This window comes from Raphanus sativus, chromosome 9 (genome assembly GCF_000801105.2).
Source record: "Raphanus sativus cultivar WK10039 chromosome 9, ASM80110v3, whole genome shotgun sequence".
Lineage (NCBI taxonomy): Eukaryota > Viridiplantae > Streptophyta > Magnoliopsida > Brassicales > Brassicaceae > Raphanus > Raphanus sativus.
In genome coordinates, this window is record NC_079519.1 from 7,164,412 (window position 1) to 7,183,213 (window position 18,802).

The 18,802-nt window shown below is 35.6% G+C and overlaps 4 protein-coding genes across 6 annotated transcripts; 1 reads left to right on the forward strand and 3 right to left on the reverse strand.

Annotated features, from left to right (window-relative positions):
• Window positions 1-56: 56 nt before the first annotated feature.
• LOC108837991 (pollen-specific leucine-rich repeat extensin-like protein 1) lies at window positions 57-2,286 on the reverse strand. Its single transcript, XM_018610976.2, has one exon. It carries the CDS (start codon window positions 2,193-2,195, stop codon window positions 486-488), a length of 1,710 nt encoding a protein of 569 aa, XP_018466478.1. The 5' UTR covers window positions 2,196-2,286; the 3' UTR covers window positions 57-485.
• A 5,076-nt stretch (window positions 2,287-7,362) lies between these two features.
• On the reverse strand, window positions 7,363-8,760 carry LOC108826919 (uncharacterized). 3 transcript variants are annotated; one of them, XM_018600264.2, is made up of 6 exons: window positions 8,604-8,760; window positions 8,361-8,424; window positions 8,082-8,189; window positions 7,850-7,955; window positions 7,636-7,753; window positions 7,363-7,556 (listed from the first exon to the last, which is right to left on the reverse strand). In XM_018600264.2, exons 2-6 carry the CDS (start codon window positions 8,368-8,370, stop codon window positions 7,503-7,505), a joined length of 396 nt encoding a protein of 131 aa, XP_018455766.1. In that variant the 5' UTR covers window positions 8,371-8,424; window positions 8,604-8,760; the 3' UTR covers window positions 7,363-7,502. The 3 variants fall into 3 exon arrangements, with proteins under 3 accessions (XP_018455766.1, XP_018455768.1, XP_018455767.1); XM_018600266.2 differs by having other exon boundaries at window positions 8,527-8,714; XM_018600265.2 differs by lacking the exon at window positions 8,604-8,760 and adding an exon at window positions 8,510-8,602.
• A 498-nt stretch (window positions 8,761-9,258) lies between these two features.
• On the reverse strand, window positions 9,259-11,768 carry LOC108823398 (protein phosphatase 2C 77). The gene is made up of 4 exons (XM_018596590.2): window positions 10,787-11,768; window positions 10,397-10,684; window positions 9,988-10,093; window positions 9,259-9,908 (listed from the first exon to the last, which is right to left on the reverse strand). Exons 1-4 carry the CDS (start codon window positions 11,285-11,287, stop codon window positions 9,553-9,555), a joined length of 1,251 nt encoding a protein of 416 aa, XP_018452092.1. The 5' UTR covers window positions 11,288-11,768; the 3' UTR covers window positions 9,259-9,552.
• A 5,456-nt stretch (window positions 11,769-17,224) lies between these two features.
• Window positions 17,225-18,349, forward strand: LOC108828180 (glyoxylase I 4-like). Its single transcript, XM_056994461.1, has 4 exons — window positions 17,225-17,439; window positions 17,558-17,735; window positions 17,801-18,088; window positions 18,216-18,349. The coding sequence occupies exons 1-4, from the start codon at window positions 17,392-17,394 to the stop codon at window positions 18,302-18,304; spliced, it is 603 nt and encodes a 200-aa protein (XP_056850441.1). The 5' UTR covers window positions 17,225-17,391; the 3' UTR covers window positions 18,305-18,349.
• The last annotated feature ends 453 nt before the right edge of the window (window positions 18,350-18,802 follow it).

Sequence of the window (18,802 nt, forward strand, 5' to 3'; positions counted from 1 at the left end):
AGACATGTTTATCATCTAAGTAATTGTTTGAAACAGTCACATGTAAAAGGGGCAAAGGTCACAAGAAGTAGGCCCAAAAATATTAAGAGCCCACAACTATATTTCCAAATCACTGGCCCATACATACAATCACAACAACTAGCAACATTTCTAACACCACCAAGTTATACTTTTAATCGGAAACTCCAAACCGAAAATTTAAAATCAAACACACCAAAACAAAAGGCCCACCATCGGTTAAACTCAAAAATACCACCCGGTTCTAGGCTATATACTTTACCGGTAACACCAATATTACCCGTATTACCCGTAACTTGATATTCGAGTGATGATTGTCTCTGCCATATGAACCATCTCCAACCACATCTTTACCCATTTGCTTTGCTTTAAAAAGTTTTCTTGAATGGATCGTGTACTTGTGCGTAGCTTGCAGGGCAGGCAAAATCTGAAAAGGAGGAAAAACTATGTCGGTTTCATAATGGTCCTTACACAGAGCTCATGTTCCTTTTCCCTTTGACAGAGTTCATCTTATCAAGCCTCCACTCGTCTCTTAGCCTGGCGATGAAGTTGTCGGCTTTCGTGTTAACGTCAGGGCTTGGACAGAACCCCGGCCCGACGCCACCGCTATTTACAGCGGCGTTGCTTTCTTCTCTGCCGTCAGATTGTGTGAGTTCTAGACCCCAACCAACATCAATCACTTCTCGTTCAGGTGAGCTACACCTTGAGCTCTGATTGCTCCGTATCTTCGCGAAGTCACCACTCACCACGAATTTTAGCGGCGGAACGCGAAAAGGAGGCGGCGGAGGTGGAGGCGGCGTGGTTTGGATCAACGGAGATCCTTGGTAGCTCTCTTCATTGAAACTTGTCGGTTTCGTCGGACGCGGAGGTCTACCGAATTTCACTCTCCGCGGTGGTGTCTGAGGAGGAGCCAGCTGTGTCATCCTCGGCGGCGGAGGTGGAGGCGGCGGCGCCGGGATTGAGTGAATCTTTTTGCTCTTCACTCCCTTCTTGAACAATCCGTAAAACACTGACTGTGACGATCGCGGCGGAGGCGGAGGAGGTGGTGGAGGTGGCGGCGGAGACGGTGGTGGAACTGACGATCGGTATTGCGGTGGTTCCATCTCCACCACCACCACCGGAGACTCGGTTGTCTCCTTTCTCTTATGTTTCTGATGCTTCTTCTTCCTCTTTCCTTGGTTATACAGAGAAGCAAACACCATTTTAATCTCTTTCGCCGCATTGCTTTTTCTCCGCTGAAGTGTCCTCGGTGGCGTGGCGGTTACAGGTGGTGGAGGAGGTGGAGGCGGAGGTGGTGACGGCGGAGGCCGTAACGTTCGTTTAAATCTGGTTGAATCAGGATTAGTGTGCTTTTCTTGAGTATCTCTGTTTCTAACGGAACGATGAGTCCTTCTCGGTTTCTGCACAACTTCAACCGGAGGTGGAGGATTAGGCGGTGGTGGTTCCGGTGTTTGTTGCGGCGGAGCAGGAGAAGACGGTCTTACAACGAACTTATCAACATGAATCTCCTTAGGTTCAGATTCTTCGATTTCTGTTTTAGAACGACTCTCTAACCGTTCGTCAATCCCCACCGTTGATTGCGATCGGTACTTGTCGATTTCGAAATCATCGTAGAACCGGAACCGCCGGTCATCGCTTCTTCTGAGGACTCCGTTTCTAAGGTCAGGATACGACGTACTGCTACGCCTCAACGGTACGGTTCCGGTAACCGGTAAACCAGGCGTGAAACTTCGACTGCTGAAACTCTCGTAGATCTTTAGCCTATCAGCGTCGTACACGTCATCAAACCACTCATGCGAAACCCCCGACGTGGAAGAGATCGTAGTCTCTTCACCAGCGCCCGTGACGGTTTCTTCTTCTTCTTCTTGGCCGTGTGAAGACGGAGACGATCCATCGTCGTTTCGTCTGGCGAGTACGCCGCAGAGGATCGCGAAAACTACTAAAACCACGTTGATTGAATCCCATCCTCTCTTCACCGAAGCTGGCTGAAGAATCTGAGATGTGACGGAAAGAAAGGGAGGGAGGACAAAGGTCGTAAACAGAAGAAACATAGCTGCTGAGACCATTCCGATCATCGCTGGAACTATAACCGTCGGAATATGTGATCGCCGGCGAGTGTATCCGGTAGATTCAAACTGCGGCCAGATCAGCGGCGGTTGATCGCCGTTCATATCCATGGTTTGAATATTGAGGAGAGAGAAGAGAGAGGGGCTTGTCGATTCTAGTACAGAACATCAATGAGTTATATATAGTGCCTTAATACGTGGCCGAGAGATTAGCAATGATAGTATTAGTTAAGTAGTATGTTTTAAACTCAATTATAGGGGAAATACAACTATGATTATAATTATACGGACACGGAAAGGAATTGTTGTCGTTGTATTTAACAATGTCGCACCAAAGAACTTGTTAAAATATTATTAGACTCAATTTAAATCATTGAGTTAGAAGTTTCCTCGAATTACTTCACTTAAATTCATAATCAACCACTTTTTCAACAGTACAAAACCCCAGAAAACTTCAAAAACTGTAGAATTATCTTTTGATAAATTTTGAAATTTATAAAACATTTATTTTCTCGTAGCCGTCCTATTATATATTCAACATTTTTCTATAGTCTCGTTTATCGGAATTGTATTATGGTTTAATAATAGTTAGTCAAATGATTTATTTTTAATGATTGATAAATTATCTCCATTTAAAATTGTTGAGGATGTTGCCATTAAGGCCCGTCTTGGATAACCCTTGATTACAAGCAACGTTGAATCGTCCAGCAAAAAAAAAACATTATTGCTTACCAAACGGTATATCAATCATGCAAGTAATGCATAATCGAACATATGTTTTTTTGGGGTAAAAGATCGAACATATGTTGACATATCAAATTAAATATTGTTTAGCAAGATAGCATTTCAACACACGATTTCTACCATAAACCACGAGATTGACTTTAGCTACTAAAAAAAGTTCCAGATTAACACCACCTAACTTTCTTAACTGATACTAATTCTGTCAGGAGGCTAAGAGGTTTATTATTCGGAATTGGATCTCTTTCGGGAAACTAAGATCCAGATCTCGGGATTCTATTTACAAAATTTACAAAGCTGATTTTTCTAAGTCGTGTTTTTGTTATTTTAATCATTGACAAATATTTTATTTTATTTTCCTAAAAATGTCTCGGCACAGATCTTATACGACAGTGGTCGGTTCATGAAGACATAATGTCAAACTTCACATTCAAATCTAGAAGAAAAGAGGGCTTAAACAGGACTAAAAAGGTTTGTCTCAAGTCTTCGGGTCCTCTTTTGGACTTAAACCATGATGTGAAACTGTATAAACCATAATTGCAAATGCACTAGCTACAGTACTAGTGTATATGCAAAACATATTTCCATCGCTCCATATGTACCAACCAAATCCTATGTGTTACTAGGAAAACGTATTCATCCACTCGACATGAAAATTTATCACTTCAATAGGTAATATACCATGCATCCAGGTAAAACATATATTTTTTTTTGAACATTCCAGGTAAAACACATTACTACATCTTTCTACGTATTACTTCTGTATTTTTGCTTTCAATAGTGAACATTTGCCTGTGTTTTTAATTTTGGAAGTACGATATTTGCTTGTACTAGAAAAGGCCACGAATAGTTATAAACTTTGTACATATAAATTTGGAAAATAACTTTAGAGGATGCTCTGTTGATGGAAATAATGGGAGCGTGGTTATCATCATTGTAAAGTGTTTACTTACCCTTTTCTCGCTATACCCCAACCCAAACCTCCGCACCTTTTGTCGAGCTGTCTCCGTTTAAACATTTTCTTTTCAATTACTCGTTAGTAAAATGAAACAAAAATTTACTATAATTTAGACAATTTTTTAACCCTATTCACACTATGTTTTCGCTTTTGCCACATGAGTTACTTCTTAAGAAGTCAAAGAAAAATGTTTTAGACTTTCAGTTACAAAAAAAAGAGATCAGGATCTCTATGTGGTACATATTATTTTTCTTCCTTATCGTCGGTGACATGAATACACAATCGCATATGTTCTTAATGGTTAATTTTGAACTTACTAAAAACTATGGATACAAAACAACAACATTATACACAACAAAGAGAAATTCCAAATATATACGTTGTATATATATATATATATATATAAATATATATGTTGTGTACATATAAATAGCTCTAGTAAAGTTGTTGATCTGAAAATTCTAGAATTCGCTATAAAAAAAGTAGAGAGTTTCAACTTTAAACTACATTATTTAATATACTTTCTTTTTCTTAATATAATTTAATATACTTTCTATTATATGCGTTCATAGATAAATGGTTATTATACTCTTAGCTTCATACTGGTGATAGATCAAGCGATATTGAAAGCAGATGTCCATTGGTGGCGCATTATAGATCTTATATACACCATAGTTTCTTCATTTATTTGTTACAATATTTCCACATTCGATAAGTGGAAGTAGCAATAAAGTTGAAGAAAAAGTATGACCAAATAAAAAGTTTAAGAAAAAGAAAAGGGGACCAGCATCCAATCCCAACCCTTTAAACTCATCTTTAATTTCTTATAAACCCTTTTAATGCTTTTATAGTTTAGTATATTATGAATACCTCGAATTAAAAGTGGTAGTAAACAAACTTTTCAGCCTAATATTACCCATAAGCGAATTAATAAACTAAACCCTGATATCGGGTTGTGTAACGTTCCACCTTATCGATAATGTGTTGTACACTCGACGACCACCATTTCCAGGTTTATTTATATTATTATTGTTTCGGAACATATATACACACGCTTTAAGAAAGCAATCACGTTTTGAAAGGAAACAAAAAAAACAGAAAGTAATCAAATGTGTTCCAAAAAGAAATAAAATGTAATGACTTATACGTATTTTTTAGTAAATTATTTACGTAACATTTTGACGTTAAGACAATCACACAACGAAAATATAAAATAAAATGATTATAAGTTAAACAGGACATGCATGTAATTTTTAATTTTGACCATCCTAGAATTATGGCCATCGCCACCAGCTTTCTGTCAGTGAAAAAGAAATGATTTCGATGTTTTGAAATTTGGCTCTCATCTTTCTTATTCAGTGTCCCACTAGTAAACCTAAAGACCAAAGAAAGAAAAGTAAGCATCAACTTAATTTATATAAAACCATTAACCAAAGAAAAAGGTGGATATATTGCGATTTACATAGAAAAAAAATCATATAAGAGAATCGGTTTCGGGAGAATCATATAAGGTTTCTCTGATATCTCATAAATTAATCAAAAGTCCGGTGATTTATACGTGGGTAAAAAAAGTTAGTAAAGGAAAAAGTGAATATCAAAAAGTTTGTCGTTCGACCCAAAGATAGTTGAGCCATCATGAATCATGTAACATAAACTACTATCAACATGATTGTCTCAAAGAAGAGTTTATCATATTTATTGGTATGTTGCTGGGATCCAATTCGTTTTGTTATCGCTCGATTGATCACAAAGTTTAATCGCAAAAAAGTTATTTATCTCGTTATTTTAAACAATTATTTTTGTGTACGATTGGTGAATTTAAAATATTATGATAAAAAATAGATATCACAATTTTAGGTAGCTATGCAAACTAGCAATTTCATTGTTTGTTTGTGGATTCAGTCAAACACATGAAATTAAAGGAACTACCTACTATTGTTAATAATCCGAATTCAAAACACCATTTCCGCTTAAAAAGGATAACATAGACCGAAGAGTTGGAATTTTATGTTTGTGTATTGTGGTTGTTGCTAGAAATACGGTGGTAATACATACTAATTGTTTTTCTTGTCATAGAAAACAAAGAGTGAGTAATTAAATAATTGGACACAGATAGACATGAATCTGGAGTTTAGGTACAGATACCTGTATTTGTGTCTGGAAACGAGCCACACGAAAGAAAAAAAATATAGTTAATAAGAAAGAAAAGGAAAGAAGAGAAAGAGACAGGCTGTGAAAAAGAGTTGCTACGTGAGTCGGAACTCGGAAGTATCCTCTAAGTTTCTTCAAACAGCTATATTCCAGGATCAGATACACAGCCTGTCTCTCCCCACACGTGCGATTTACCACACATCTAATCGTATTACATTACATAATATATAATTTAACTAAAGCTCTGAATGATTCGTGTTTCAATTATTTACTATTAATAAAATGGAAGAGAGATCCACACATTTGTCGTGGCATTAACCTGTTGGAAGCTTTTAGCGATGAGAATAATCGAATCAATCAACCTCACTCTTTGTCGACAAGTACAAAGATATCTCAACCCCGTACCTATCGTTGGAAACATCTCTCCGTTTAACACTCTAATAAAAGCACATCATGCCGTGTTCTGAGGTTTGAATGTGCTTATGAGAACAGCTTCGAGTTTAGTCCACTACCTTCCTTACGACTGAAAGAACTTTTCGTTGGTTAACCGATCCATTGAGTTTAGTCCACTAGCTTACTACCGGAAAATTTTTCTTTTCGTAACCGATATTAAAACATTGACGTAGAAACCAAGTAGTGGTAATCTTTTAGGGCGCTTGGTATGTACCCGCATCAGTTCTGAATTCGATTCTTTCTAGAAACTAAATTATCATTACTTGACCAGTTTAGGCTTGGATTTTAGTCCAAGTGGTTTACATGGTGGTCTGTAACAGATGACGGTCCATCCCCTGACATTAGTCAAAAGATATTCTAAATTCAGATCAGACAGTATGATACGCTTTCGGGTTAGTCCACTATGTACCACTAAGTACATTTTTCCTGTGACCGACCGGATCAGCCGATAGGGTTTATTAAAAAAAACATTGACATAGAACTTATTAAGAAATTTAAATTAATATTCCCTATGTTTTATAATAAGTGTCATTCTAATCTTTTTTTTCTTATTACACAAAAAGTGTTATTTTACAATTTCAATGTAAATTATATTTACTTTCATCTGAAAATTATTGTAAATTATATTGATTTTATAAATAATTTTATTTATTTCGAATACTATTAGTCAGAGAAATATAATTAATAACAACTTACATATATTTCCGTCACTTTCTTAAACTGTGTGAAAAATATCGAAGTGACACTTATATAGAACGAAAAAGGTAATAAAGAAACATAGATTTCCAAATTGTTTAAACAAATTCTATTAAATTCTTGCTAAATTGTCCATGGTCTCTAAAATCTCTTATCCGGCCCGGCCTGATCGAATAATCACAAAAACAGGAATTTAACTACAATATCATTTGTTCGTTTTTTCTTTTCTCTTCTTTGTATACAAACTCTATAATCTGTGAACAAGAAATGATATACAACTTGAGAAACAAAGATCGAAGTAAACTTATAGTCATAGGTTCATGTGAATGTACATGATCATGTTCGGCTGCTATTGCTTGATGAGCACGGGACTTATAGGAATGTGTACTTACATAGTTACTTGAATAACTCAGAAAATATTAAAACCATCGGAAAGCAAAGATCACGAGCAACACAAGAGAGAATCCCATTGCCTGCATCAATTTAACATCTTCAATATATTATCTGATCTCTAACCATATAGTATATAATATGCATATGAGTAGTACTTACAGTGATTGCGGAAGCAGCAAGACCAGCTCTTTCTCTAGGATCTCTGCGGTAATAGTTCCCGAAATAAAGAAATGTAGCATAGTACCACAAAGGTGGGAACACAAACCCCAGAAGGAAGCTGTTAATTATCAAAGATAAGAAATCAGCATTGGTCTTTAAGACCGATAATTCTACAGAATAACAAGAGAGTATATATATATATATATATACTCACGAGAACCATCCGAGTCCACAACCAAAGCAAGGAAGAGGTTTGTCAAATACTCCTGTTTCCATGTGGTCTGCATCTTTTAATCTTCTTTTCCCACAAACCATAGAATCTATATCGAAACAAAGATACAGTATCTCTTAGTAATAACAATAATGGTGAACATAATAAAGTAGCAGGACCTCTACAACACATGACAAGACCAGGCACCAAAGACGGCAATATACTTGTAAAGAACCTTTAAGTGTATAGTAATAACGAGCAGCTGGTTTCATGAGCTTGGCATGGCTATCAGCAATGAATTTTACCAGCTCGGTTCTACCATTTCCGGATACTGATTTAGTATCTGCAACGATGAAGATGCAATTACTTGGACATCTACGGGTGAAGTCGTATAATTTGAAAAGAAAAATCCATGAAGCAATATTTATATATAAATCTCCTCCAAGTAAGCAACATACGAGACTTAAATTGGCGAACCAATTTGCTTATAAAGAGAGACGAACAAGAAAATTACTTTCGTCCATGTTTTTATCAGCTATCTTGCTTGAGACCAGATCTTCTAATTTCCCGGCGTTGACCTGAATTTCAAAAGCAGCTATCAGTTCCTAGATATTTAGACTTCACAAGACCAAGTATGTAACAAAAAAATTCTCGCGCTATAACTTTGAAACCAATCGGACCCTCGCAATCAAACAAACTCGTCGATCAGAATAGCTCTGGGAATGGAAAATGAAACAATAGATGAAAGATAACTCACCAAGGAAAATATTGTGAGTGAACTTTACGAAATGAATCTGTTAGTTCTGAAACTGATTACTCAGAGGAGAGTCGTGTCTCTTCCGCTTCTTCTTCTGTCCTGTTCAACTTTGTCGGCGCTTTAAATGCGTACAATTGGCTGAAAGAAGATGATGAAATTGAAAATATTTTCAAAGTAAATAGTAAAATACTCTTTAACCAATCAATCGGCTTTTTCTTTTTATAAACACAACATAAAATGATATTTTTATCTTAGGTTAAAGTTATTTTAAGTGATAATTTTTAGAAAGTTGAGAGTAAATATCAACTTTTGGTTTTGTTCAAAAAAAAAAAATATCAACTTTTGGTTATTATTCATATGATGCTAGATTTTGTTTGCAGTGAAGCATTTTCACTTTTTCAGTTTAATTGTTAGCGTAATGAAAAGACAAAAAAAAAAGCTGCCTTACACAACACATTACAATCAAGACTTGTAAGTAACCAAGTAATTACTAGATGGTCTCCATCACCTACAATGTCTCTAATGAATGTTATGTGCAATGTTTTCTTGTCACACATTGAAAGGTTTTTTTCAAAATACGTGGGATCCAAAAATATAAACATATATCTTCAACAAGATCATGTTAGAATGAATGCACCACAGACCCTATTCCAAAGATACTAATAAAAACTAGATCTTAAATTATGAGTGTAGTCATATTACAATTAACCCCGAGAACAAGGGATTTTTGTTTGGAAGCTACATGATCTCATATATACATATTCATGTCAGTAAAAAAAAAATTAAATAATGGTGGGAAGACAGCAAAGCAAATAAATAAAAATAGCTAGAAAATTAATATTACAAACAATTAATAATATTGTTGTTACCTGTTTTTTTTTTTAAAGAAAAGAGATTTACCCACCATCAAAACTTTTGTTTTTCTTTTATTTCTTCCAAACCTTCTTACTCAATTCAAGGCTTTGCTCTTGAATTTCCTTATTCCCTTCAAATCAACCACTATTACACTTATGTTGTCTTTGCTTCCTCTTTGCAAAGCCATCTTCGACAAATACTCTGCCGCCGACATTGCCGCCGGGTCTTTCCCTTCTCCTCTTTTCTCCGCGGGAAGCAAAGCATCTCCTGCCATGGCGTTCTTCTTGTGCCATAACAAGATCCGTTTCCGAGCCATATCACACACTTCTTCGTTAGTCATCACGTCCCAAAGACCATCACTTGCTAAGATGAGACAGTCGTCTTCTTTGACTCGCCGGATTGAAGTCACATCCGGATCAGGGATCACCGATGGTTTTAGGTATTTATCGCCTGTTTGAAAATGTTTATAACTATCAAAAGAACCAATAAAGCCACTGAATGTTTTCCAAGAGAGAAAGTGAAGCCTTACCAATAGATCTTGACATGGCGAGTACACCGAAAACACGAGCCCCGTTCCACTGGATTACTTTCCCACCAGCTGCTTCTATCCTAGCTGCTTCATCTTCTCTATCCGGCTACACATAATTGTAGAGCCAAACACTATAAGAACATTGACCAAATCTATAGACATGTTACTGTAGCATCTGAATTGGAAACGCACCATAAACCAAAAAAGAAAAGAAAAAAATATCATTAAGACAAGTTCTGTTTTTAGCTTTAAGAACCTCGTAATGACACAACTCCATAATTCTTGTCAGAAAAAAAAAACTCGTAACGACATAAACTTCATTGATATAATTTTTAATATATTGTCACAAAATAAACTGCAATTGATATACCTAAAATCATGTTGAAACACGTAGTGTAATACTACTTACTTTGTGATCGACGGATAACGCGAGTGGCGTTTTGCCGCGGCACAGAACCGCTCTGGAGTCTCCGCAGTTAGAGACGAAGATATGCGTCGGAAAGACAACCGCGACCACCGAAGTGGACCCCACCGTCTCGGGGACAAAGCCGAGCTCTGAGTCAACTCTCATAAAAGCGTTGAACAAAGCTCTCTTCCACTTCTCCTGCCACGTGTCACCGTCGCAAAACTCGGGCTTCTCCTTCAAAATCTCCTCCGTCAAAGCCAAATGCATCCTCTCTCGGCAATAATCCGCCACCTGAACAAAAGAACCGATCAAACCAAAGAATAAACCAGATCTAATTGCAATCCGGTTTACCTGAGAACCGATCAAACCAAATCTAATTGCAATCCGGTTTACCTGAGAACCGCCGTGTCCGTCATAAACACCGAAGAAGTGAGCACTGGAGTGAGGATTCAGCCCGTTGGCGACTCGACCGCAATCGAGCAGCGAGACTTGGAGGAATCTAGGAATCGCCGAGACGGAATCTTCCATCTCGGGGCGTCTTCCGCAGATCGAAGTCACTCCGTACAGAGGCACGCTCTTGAACTCGAACAGGCTCCTGCTCTCTGTCCTGCTCAGCACTTTCTTCTCGCTCCTCCGAGCCGCCGTCGATGATCTCGGATCAAACTCATCTGAGCCGTTGATTTCTTCCCCCGCTGAGATATCCGCGATCACGTCGGCTACACGTGCAGCAGCAGATGATGATGATGACGTGTCCTGCTGCCTCCTCATGTTGTTGATGATTGATTCCTCACCGGAACACGAACTTTCAGGCAAAGAAGTGCTGCAGTAGCTTCTGATTCCGGGTTCTGGGAACGGTCTGAATGGTACAGCTACTGCAGGAGAAGCTTTGTCCATTGACGACGGAACACACAACGTAATAGCTTTGCTTGATCTCCCAAATCAGAAAAGCTTTGAAGAGAGAAAGGTATGGTTGAGTTTATAAGAGAAACTTAAAAGTGGACAGATTTCAACTGGAGATTGAAGAGACAAAGGAACTTTTTATTTAAGAGAAAGATGAAGACAAGAAACTCATGACTCATAAGAGGAAAGTGAGACAACCTTAGCTAGCACATGAAATAGATTGAGATTTGCCAAAAATAAAAATAAAAGTTAATTTTCACCACCCCGAGAAATTTTCCTCTTTTTTTTTCATTCAGGGTTTCCTGGATTCTGGGCAATTCGTTTAAACCATTTACAGATTCTGTGCTCTCTCTTTTTCTCTCTCCTCAATTAATTTACAATTTTACCGATATTTGTGTGCTCTCTTCAGTGCACAAACAAAAAGAAGAAAACAAATGAAAGTTTAGGCAGAAATCTGCCACATATTACGTTTTAGAGAGAGAGAGAGAGAGAGAGAGAGAGAGAGAGAGGTCTTTGTTTATTAGTTATTACACAATACACAGTACATAAGAGACATGTTTCAGTCAAAAAAAAAATGATTTAGAAAGATTTACTTTGAACTTGCATATAGGCAGACCATATTATATAGAAATAGTACATATTTGCTTCCGTTTTCTATTTCGTGTCACCTCCTCCCTTATTGCTTATCTTTACCGTAATCCCTCATTTTAAACAAAAGTTTTGGAAATTAAATTTGGATATATCTTAAACTACACATGTCTTATTTTTATATAGAGAAACAACTTCACTTAAATTTTTGTAATCATGTCCCAGACATGACACATGTCGATAGAAAATTAGAAACTTGATCAACAGAAGATTAATTTAATTATATTTAAAGTAATTATTGAATTTCTTTCATTATTTCGAAGACTTTTGGCTTTGCATTATAAAAGAGTTTTGAAATATTTTGTAGCTAATAAATTATTCTTCGTCACGCATAAGGAGGAAGACGTACGGCAACAAAATATCTAGTTTATGATAAAATATTTAGATTTAAATAATTGTTGAATGATTAATATCGTAAGTTTCGGTTCATTATCAGATATTCGATTATCGTAGCATGACATCTGAATTCCAAAAACGTAGAGGATATGATCTCATGCAAAACAGTATCTCGTATCAGTGAAATTTGGCAAACCCCCTTGCACCAAATAATGAAACGCGTCACACATCGCACACGTTTTTGGAGAACTGGATACTTAAAACATCGTTACGCATATTTAATCAAAGCCGTAACTCATATCGTATGTCGTAGTAGTGGTTACCGGCGCCCCTTAACTCCCAACACATTGCTATGTAACAGTCTATTATATCATGTTTATGCATAATTATAATTTACAACTATACCAACTTTTTTTTGCCATCTGATATATTATAAAAGGGAAATATTACAAAACCCAGAAAAGCCCAAACATTAAAAAACTATTACAAAAGCCCGCGCTACAGCCAAACCGCCAGGTCCAATAGAAAATACAAAGCCCTAAACGACACCGCCCACCCACTTCCACGTGTTGAAACCTCAACCACCAAGGAATGCGTGTCAGCGGTGCATGCTTTGTCTTCTCTCCTGGCCGGAGGTCACCGCCGGGATCGAAATCTGAGACCTTCCCGGAATCGCAAGTCACCACTTCCGTCTCGATAGAAATCGACGCTGTTAATCAGAACAGAACCCATCTCCGGAACCACCCATCATGACCACCGAGAATCCACCTCCAACAACAATATCGGAGGTAAAGGATTCAGGGTCTTCATAAAAAGGCCCGACCTTCAGGGATAACACTCCCGAATTCGGCCAATCACCACCGCAAAGAAACACAGTTTCCACAGCCCGAACACGTCTTCGAGAATCGAAAGCTGGCGACCACTACCATAGAGGAAACGGTACGGTCCCAGAAGCATGCGCCGGCGATAATCGATAGATATCCCACCGTTTCCCGGAAAATCATACCCGGACTACCACAAGAGAAGATGATGCATGGCCGGAAGCAAAGGAGAAAAACAGAGCGATCGCATCAAACCGATACTAGAGCCGATAAAAAACGAAGCAAGAAAAGGGCGGAAGCTTTTGGCCGGACCGGCGGTGGCTAAAAGAGCCAAACCGCCGGTCGGAGATACTGCTCGCAAGTTTTTCTTCTAGAGAGAAGATGGAGAAGGTTCAAGAGAGAGAGGTTTGGTTCTACCTTCAGATTACAACTATACAAACTTAATCAGAATACGGACACATAAACATGTGTTGGTGACATAATTAAAAAAAATAAATGACAGCTCTTCGAATCGAAGGTAGACCGGTAAATATGTATCAGTTATGTACGGAAAAAGAAGAGGAGTTGAAGAAAATGAATTCGCCGACTATATTATATTTGCTGAAAATAAATTATAATATAGTACGTGTTCTTTAGATATATTGTATAATTGCTTGTTATATGAAATTCGTTTTGTTCGAATGATCGAAAAAGATTAAGATTATGTCTAGTTCAAAGATGTTTTTTCATCAACAAAAGCTCATATTCCTTCTCATACTATTTTATTTGTGATGTTCAACTAATGTAAGTAGAATGAACCATTTTTATACTATTGTATAGAGGGTTCATACTATGTATTGTAAATTAAAATAAAATATTTCAAAATATTATATATTTTAGATTTTGATTTTATTTAAAATATATAATATGTTTATATTTTAGATTTTGATTTTGATTTTAATTTAAAATATTATTAAATATATATTATAGTTTATATTTGGGTTTAAAAAGTTTAGTGATTAGGGTTTGAGGTTTAGTAATTAGGGAAGGGGATAAGGTTTAATATTTAGGAGTTGGAGATAGAATTGAAATCCTATATTATTTCGGCGATATAGAATAGAATATTTGATTTATGTGTCTCGAGTTGTTTGAGACACAATAAATACGGTCTTATATGGTGCAGATTCATGTTTTTTTCATCTAAGATGGTACTATCTATTTTAAATCATTCTTTTTGAAGGTATAACGTTAATATCATGATCATGATAAATGTTGTTATTTATGGGAAATTTGCCCTTATAAGTATAAAAAATATAAATTCACTATCTAACCAAAAACACTCCCTCTATTATTATCTTTCTTTCTATTTCTTTCTAACTTCTTACTAATTATTTTTTTCTGTTATTCGGTAAATAAACTTTTTTTATTATCAACATATTTTACCGACGTTGTTATTAATTTTTTTTCTTATCTGATTGGCTACTTATAGATGAGACTTAATATTAATAAGTTTTTTTAAAAAGTTAATTATGTCAAAATCATTGACATATTCTTAATGTCCACTCAAAATTAGTTGTACAGCAAATTAATCCTTACATTTATGGATTTTTTACCCCCTTACATTTATGGATAGACTTCAAAATATAATGGCGCTAGTGTGGAACCAAAAACAGAAGAAAATCAACAAAAGAAGTGTGTTGTGTTCACCAAAGATGATGATTCTTATTCCAATAATAGTAATTAAAATTCTTTTGAAAATTATATGAATATCAAGGGGTCCTACATTTGTCGGGCAAACAGATGGATCGTCGCCACGTGGGTAACCAAAAGTCGTAGATTTGGTGAACCAAAAGAGGATGACGTGGACGGTGAGAGATCTGTTAGTTGGGGTGGCGGGAAAGATGAGGAAGAGGTTCATTGCACTGACAAAGACGGCCTCTTTAACTTCCGTAAATATCTTGTGTTTCTTTTCATTTTTGTTGCTGTGTTATGGTTTTTATTTCACATGTTATGTCATCATTGGACCATGTAATATGAATCAAAGTATCTTTTGGATGGCCAAGCAAACAAAATATCCAGTTTAAATCGAGTTCAGTGAACCAGTCATAGATATAAATGTTTGTATGCTGTGACGAAACATTGTAATGGTCATGTCTTGGGAGGAGGAGGGGTATCTAGTATCTACGTATAGACATGCAATTTTAAAATAGTTCATTCATAATATTATATGGTAGTTCGCAGCTGGCATATAAAATACAATATCATATTGTATAATTAATCTGGTAAAAATAGAACAAAATCAATTCATATTGTATATGTGTCACAAAGCTATAGATAACCAATTGACACACGGATCTGCAAAAAGATGCTGTGTAAAGTAGTGGTCACATAACAGTTTGAAGTACGGAGAACGTTTTGTTGTTAATTACTTAATTTTATTTAATAGTCTTGTAAGTTTTTTAATTAGTCTTGTAAGTTATATGTAAAGTAAAATAGTGGATTTTGAAATTTATGTTTACCAGAGAGTTATTAATATCATGTTTTTTCCGTAAAAGAGGTATATTATGTCAGTCGACAAAGCTAAAAACTAGCTAGAGGTATATCCGATTTATGGAGGTATTCATGGTCTTATTCATTTTGTCAAAATAATTAATTATCTAATTCGATTTGCCACTATTCGGATATTCAGTATTTCAGATATCCGAAATTTTTTTAAAATTTTAACCAATATCCGATCCTATTTGACTAATATCCGATCCTATTCGTAAAAAAAAAATTTTACTGCAAAAAAATATTTAATTAAAAATTCCAATAACTAATATAATAAATTTAGTAAATAAAAATATTTCAAAACTTATATATATATATATATATATATATATATATATATATATATATATATCTATAAAACTTTAAATATATATATTTATATGAAATACAACGGATCGGATATTTGTTCCTAAAAATATTAGTATTTATTATTTGCTTCGTTATTTTTGAATATTGCATTTTAGTATTTGCTTTGCTTCGTAGAGTTACAGATACCCGAATTTTTCAATTCAAATCGAAAGGATAGCGAATCGAATCAAAATTTATGGATATTTTGTCTAGTCCTAAAACTAGCCACTCGAGACCTAGGGCAGAGACTTTTATCCATTAAATTTGATTCGATTTGTTATTCGTTTCGATTTGATACAAAGGATCCGGATATCTGTAAGTCTCTGAAACAAAACAAATATTAAAAATCAATATCCGTTAAAAACGAAGCAAATCGCAAATACTAAAATTTAGAAGCGGATATCCAATCTGCTCCGAGTTATGAACATATAGATGTATATTTTTGACTAAATATAGAGTTTTAAATATATAATCTTACATAATTATTATCTTAACATATAATTTTATTAATTTTGTTTATAAAATTACATATAAGATATAAGTTTTAAAAAGTATAAAATCTTTATAGAAAACAAGAGTTTTTTTCTAACTTTCTTAATTTTAGAAATTTATAAAAAACGTAATTTCATTAATTTGTAGTGTATCTTTTATATTATGTAAAATAATTTTTTAAAAGAAATTTGTATAATTTTTTGTAGATGTACTTGTATTAAACAAAGTAGCTGAAATATCCATATATATCTGTAAATATAATAATTTTTTCGGATATTCGAAAAGCTGGATATTCGTAAATTTTCTGAAGCAAATCAAATCGAAAAATTAGATATCTTTAAAACAAATTACAAATATAGAAAAATATGGTACTATGAGATCCTTGTCCACCCCTGTCGGGGACCTATGACCAAATTTCTTTTTACTATTTGGGCTGGGCCTGGCCCATCGACATATCTGTTAACGTTTCAACCTTTTTCATTTTATTAAGTAAAGGTTTGAATTATATGACACTACATCACGTGTTTTACTTTATTGATTTCACGAAAAGTATGATTTTTCCTGTGGTTTGCCGAAACAAATAAATTTCAGAACACCATACGAAATAGATTATGGATGGACAGACTTTTGTGCAAATAAGTACGAAATCAATAAGAACTTAAGATCAATGAAATAATAATCAAGAATCTTATTCTTTTTTCTTTTAATAAAGAGTGTCGACGAAAAAAAAAACGGAACAAACAAATAAACACAGATGTCAAACACTTCCCACTTAACTAACCTTTAATCTGTGGTTCAGGTTTTTCTGTTGGGCTCTCTTTAATATTCTTGACCCAATCAATAATAACCAAATCAAGAAGATGATTCTTACTCATGTGTTGAGAGCCTAAAAGAAACAGACAACGCGAAGCTTCTCTTTACGCGATGGCGTCTATTTTCAGACCTTCAGTTTCACTTGTTCTACGACCCAAGGTAACAGTTACGTTTCTTCGTTCACTTGCTAGATTAGGTAACTAGAGTATTCTTACCTTGAAGTTAAGATTGTGTGAATCATTTAAAATCGATTGTATGTGTTGGACTAATGACGAAGGTAACTTGCACGAATCATGATCACTCGACGATAGAACGATTTGACTTTCAGAAGAACAAGAGTCTGAGAAAAGAAAGGCTCAATGGTAGGTGGTCATGTGGCTTGAAGGCTAATCAAGCACAAGGGTCAGCTGAAGGGATTAGTGTGGTACAAGAGAAGGAGGTTAACAATCAAACCGGTAACTAAACCGATTACCTTTAGACCTGTTTTGACTTGTGGTAATTCTAATTGTTGATTCTGTAGATTATGGAGTTGTTGGGGTACACCACGTTGGTGTGCTCTGCAAAAACTTAGAACGGTCACTGGAGTTTTACCAGAACATTCTAGGGCTTGAGATAAACGAGGCAAGACCGCATGATAAGCTTCCGTATAGAGGAGCATGGTTATGGGTAGGCTCGGAGATGATTCATTTAATGGAGCTTCCAAATCCTGATCCATTAACAGGCAGACCCGAGCACGGAGGCCGGGATCGACACGCTTGTATCGCAATCCGTGATGTTTCAATTCTTAAACAGATTTTGGACAAAGCTGGTATCATATATTATATAAAAACATTTTGCTTCATCTTCTTCTTCTTCCTTTTGTTTTTTTTTGTTTTAAGGATGTGTTTGTGGTGTTCAAAAAAAAAAAAGGATGTGTTTGTTTGTTTGTGTTGTAGGGATTGAGTATACGATGAGTAGGTCAGGGAGGCCAGCGATATTCACTCGTGATCCAGACGCAAACGCTCTTGAGTTTACTCAAGTTTGATTCTTGAGTCTCTCTTCTTTATAGATATAAAGTTGTTGATACATACTTAAATACTGTTCAAGTCTCACCTTTCAAATTTGTGTGTGTTTGGATCAGTTTCATTAAACCTTATTTACAAAACAAGATGCAACATTCAGCAAAAAAAAAAACATCCAAAATGGAATATATATATATATATCAAAATCTTATTCATAAAACAAGATGCTTCTTTTCTCCAAAGCCTATGCTCTCTCCTCACCTCTTCCGAAAACCAAAAAGAATATCATACACCCGATCCAAAGTTCAGGGTATTTTTTAGTATATACAGATTTATTTGATGTTTTGTGATCAAAAGGAGCCAAGAGTAGTGGAGAGGTCTAAGCCTGACCGAAACCGCCACTCTTGTATAGCCGATTTGAGAGTATGGTTAGGTGTGAGATCACAATGTCTGAGCCGGTTTTTAGTCACAGGAGACACATTTTGATTGTTTTGAATCCATGCTTTTATCGCTTTTCCTTC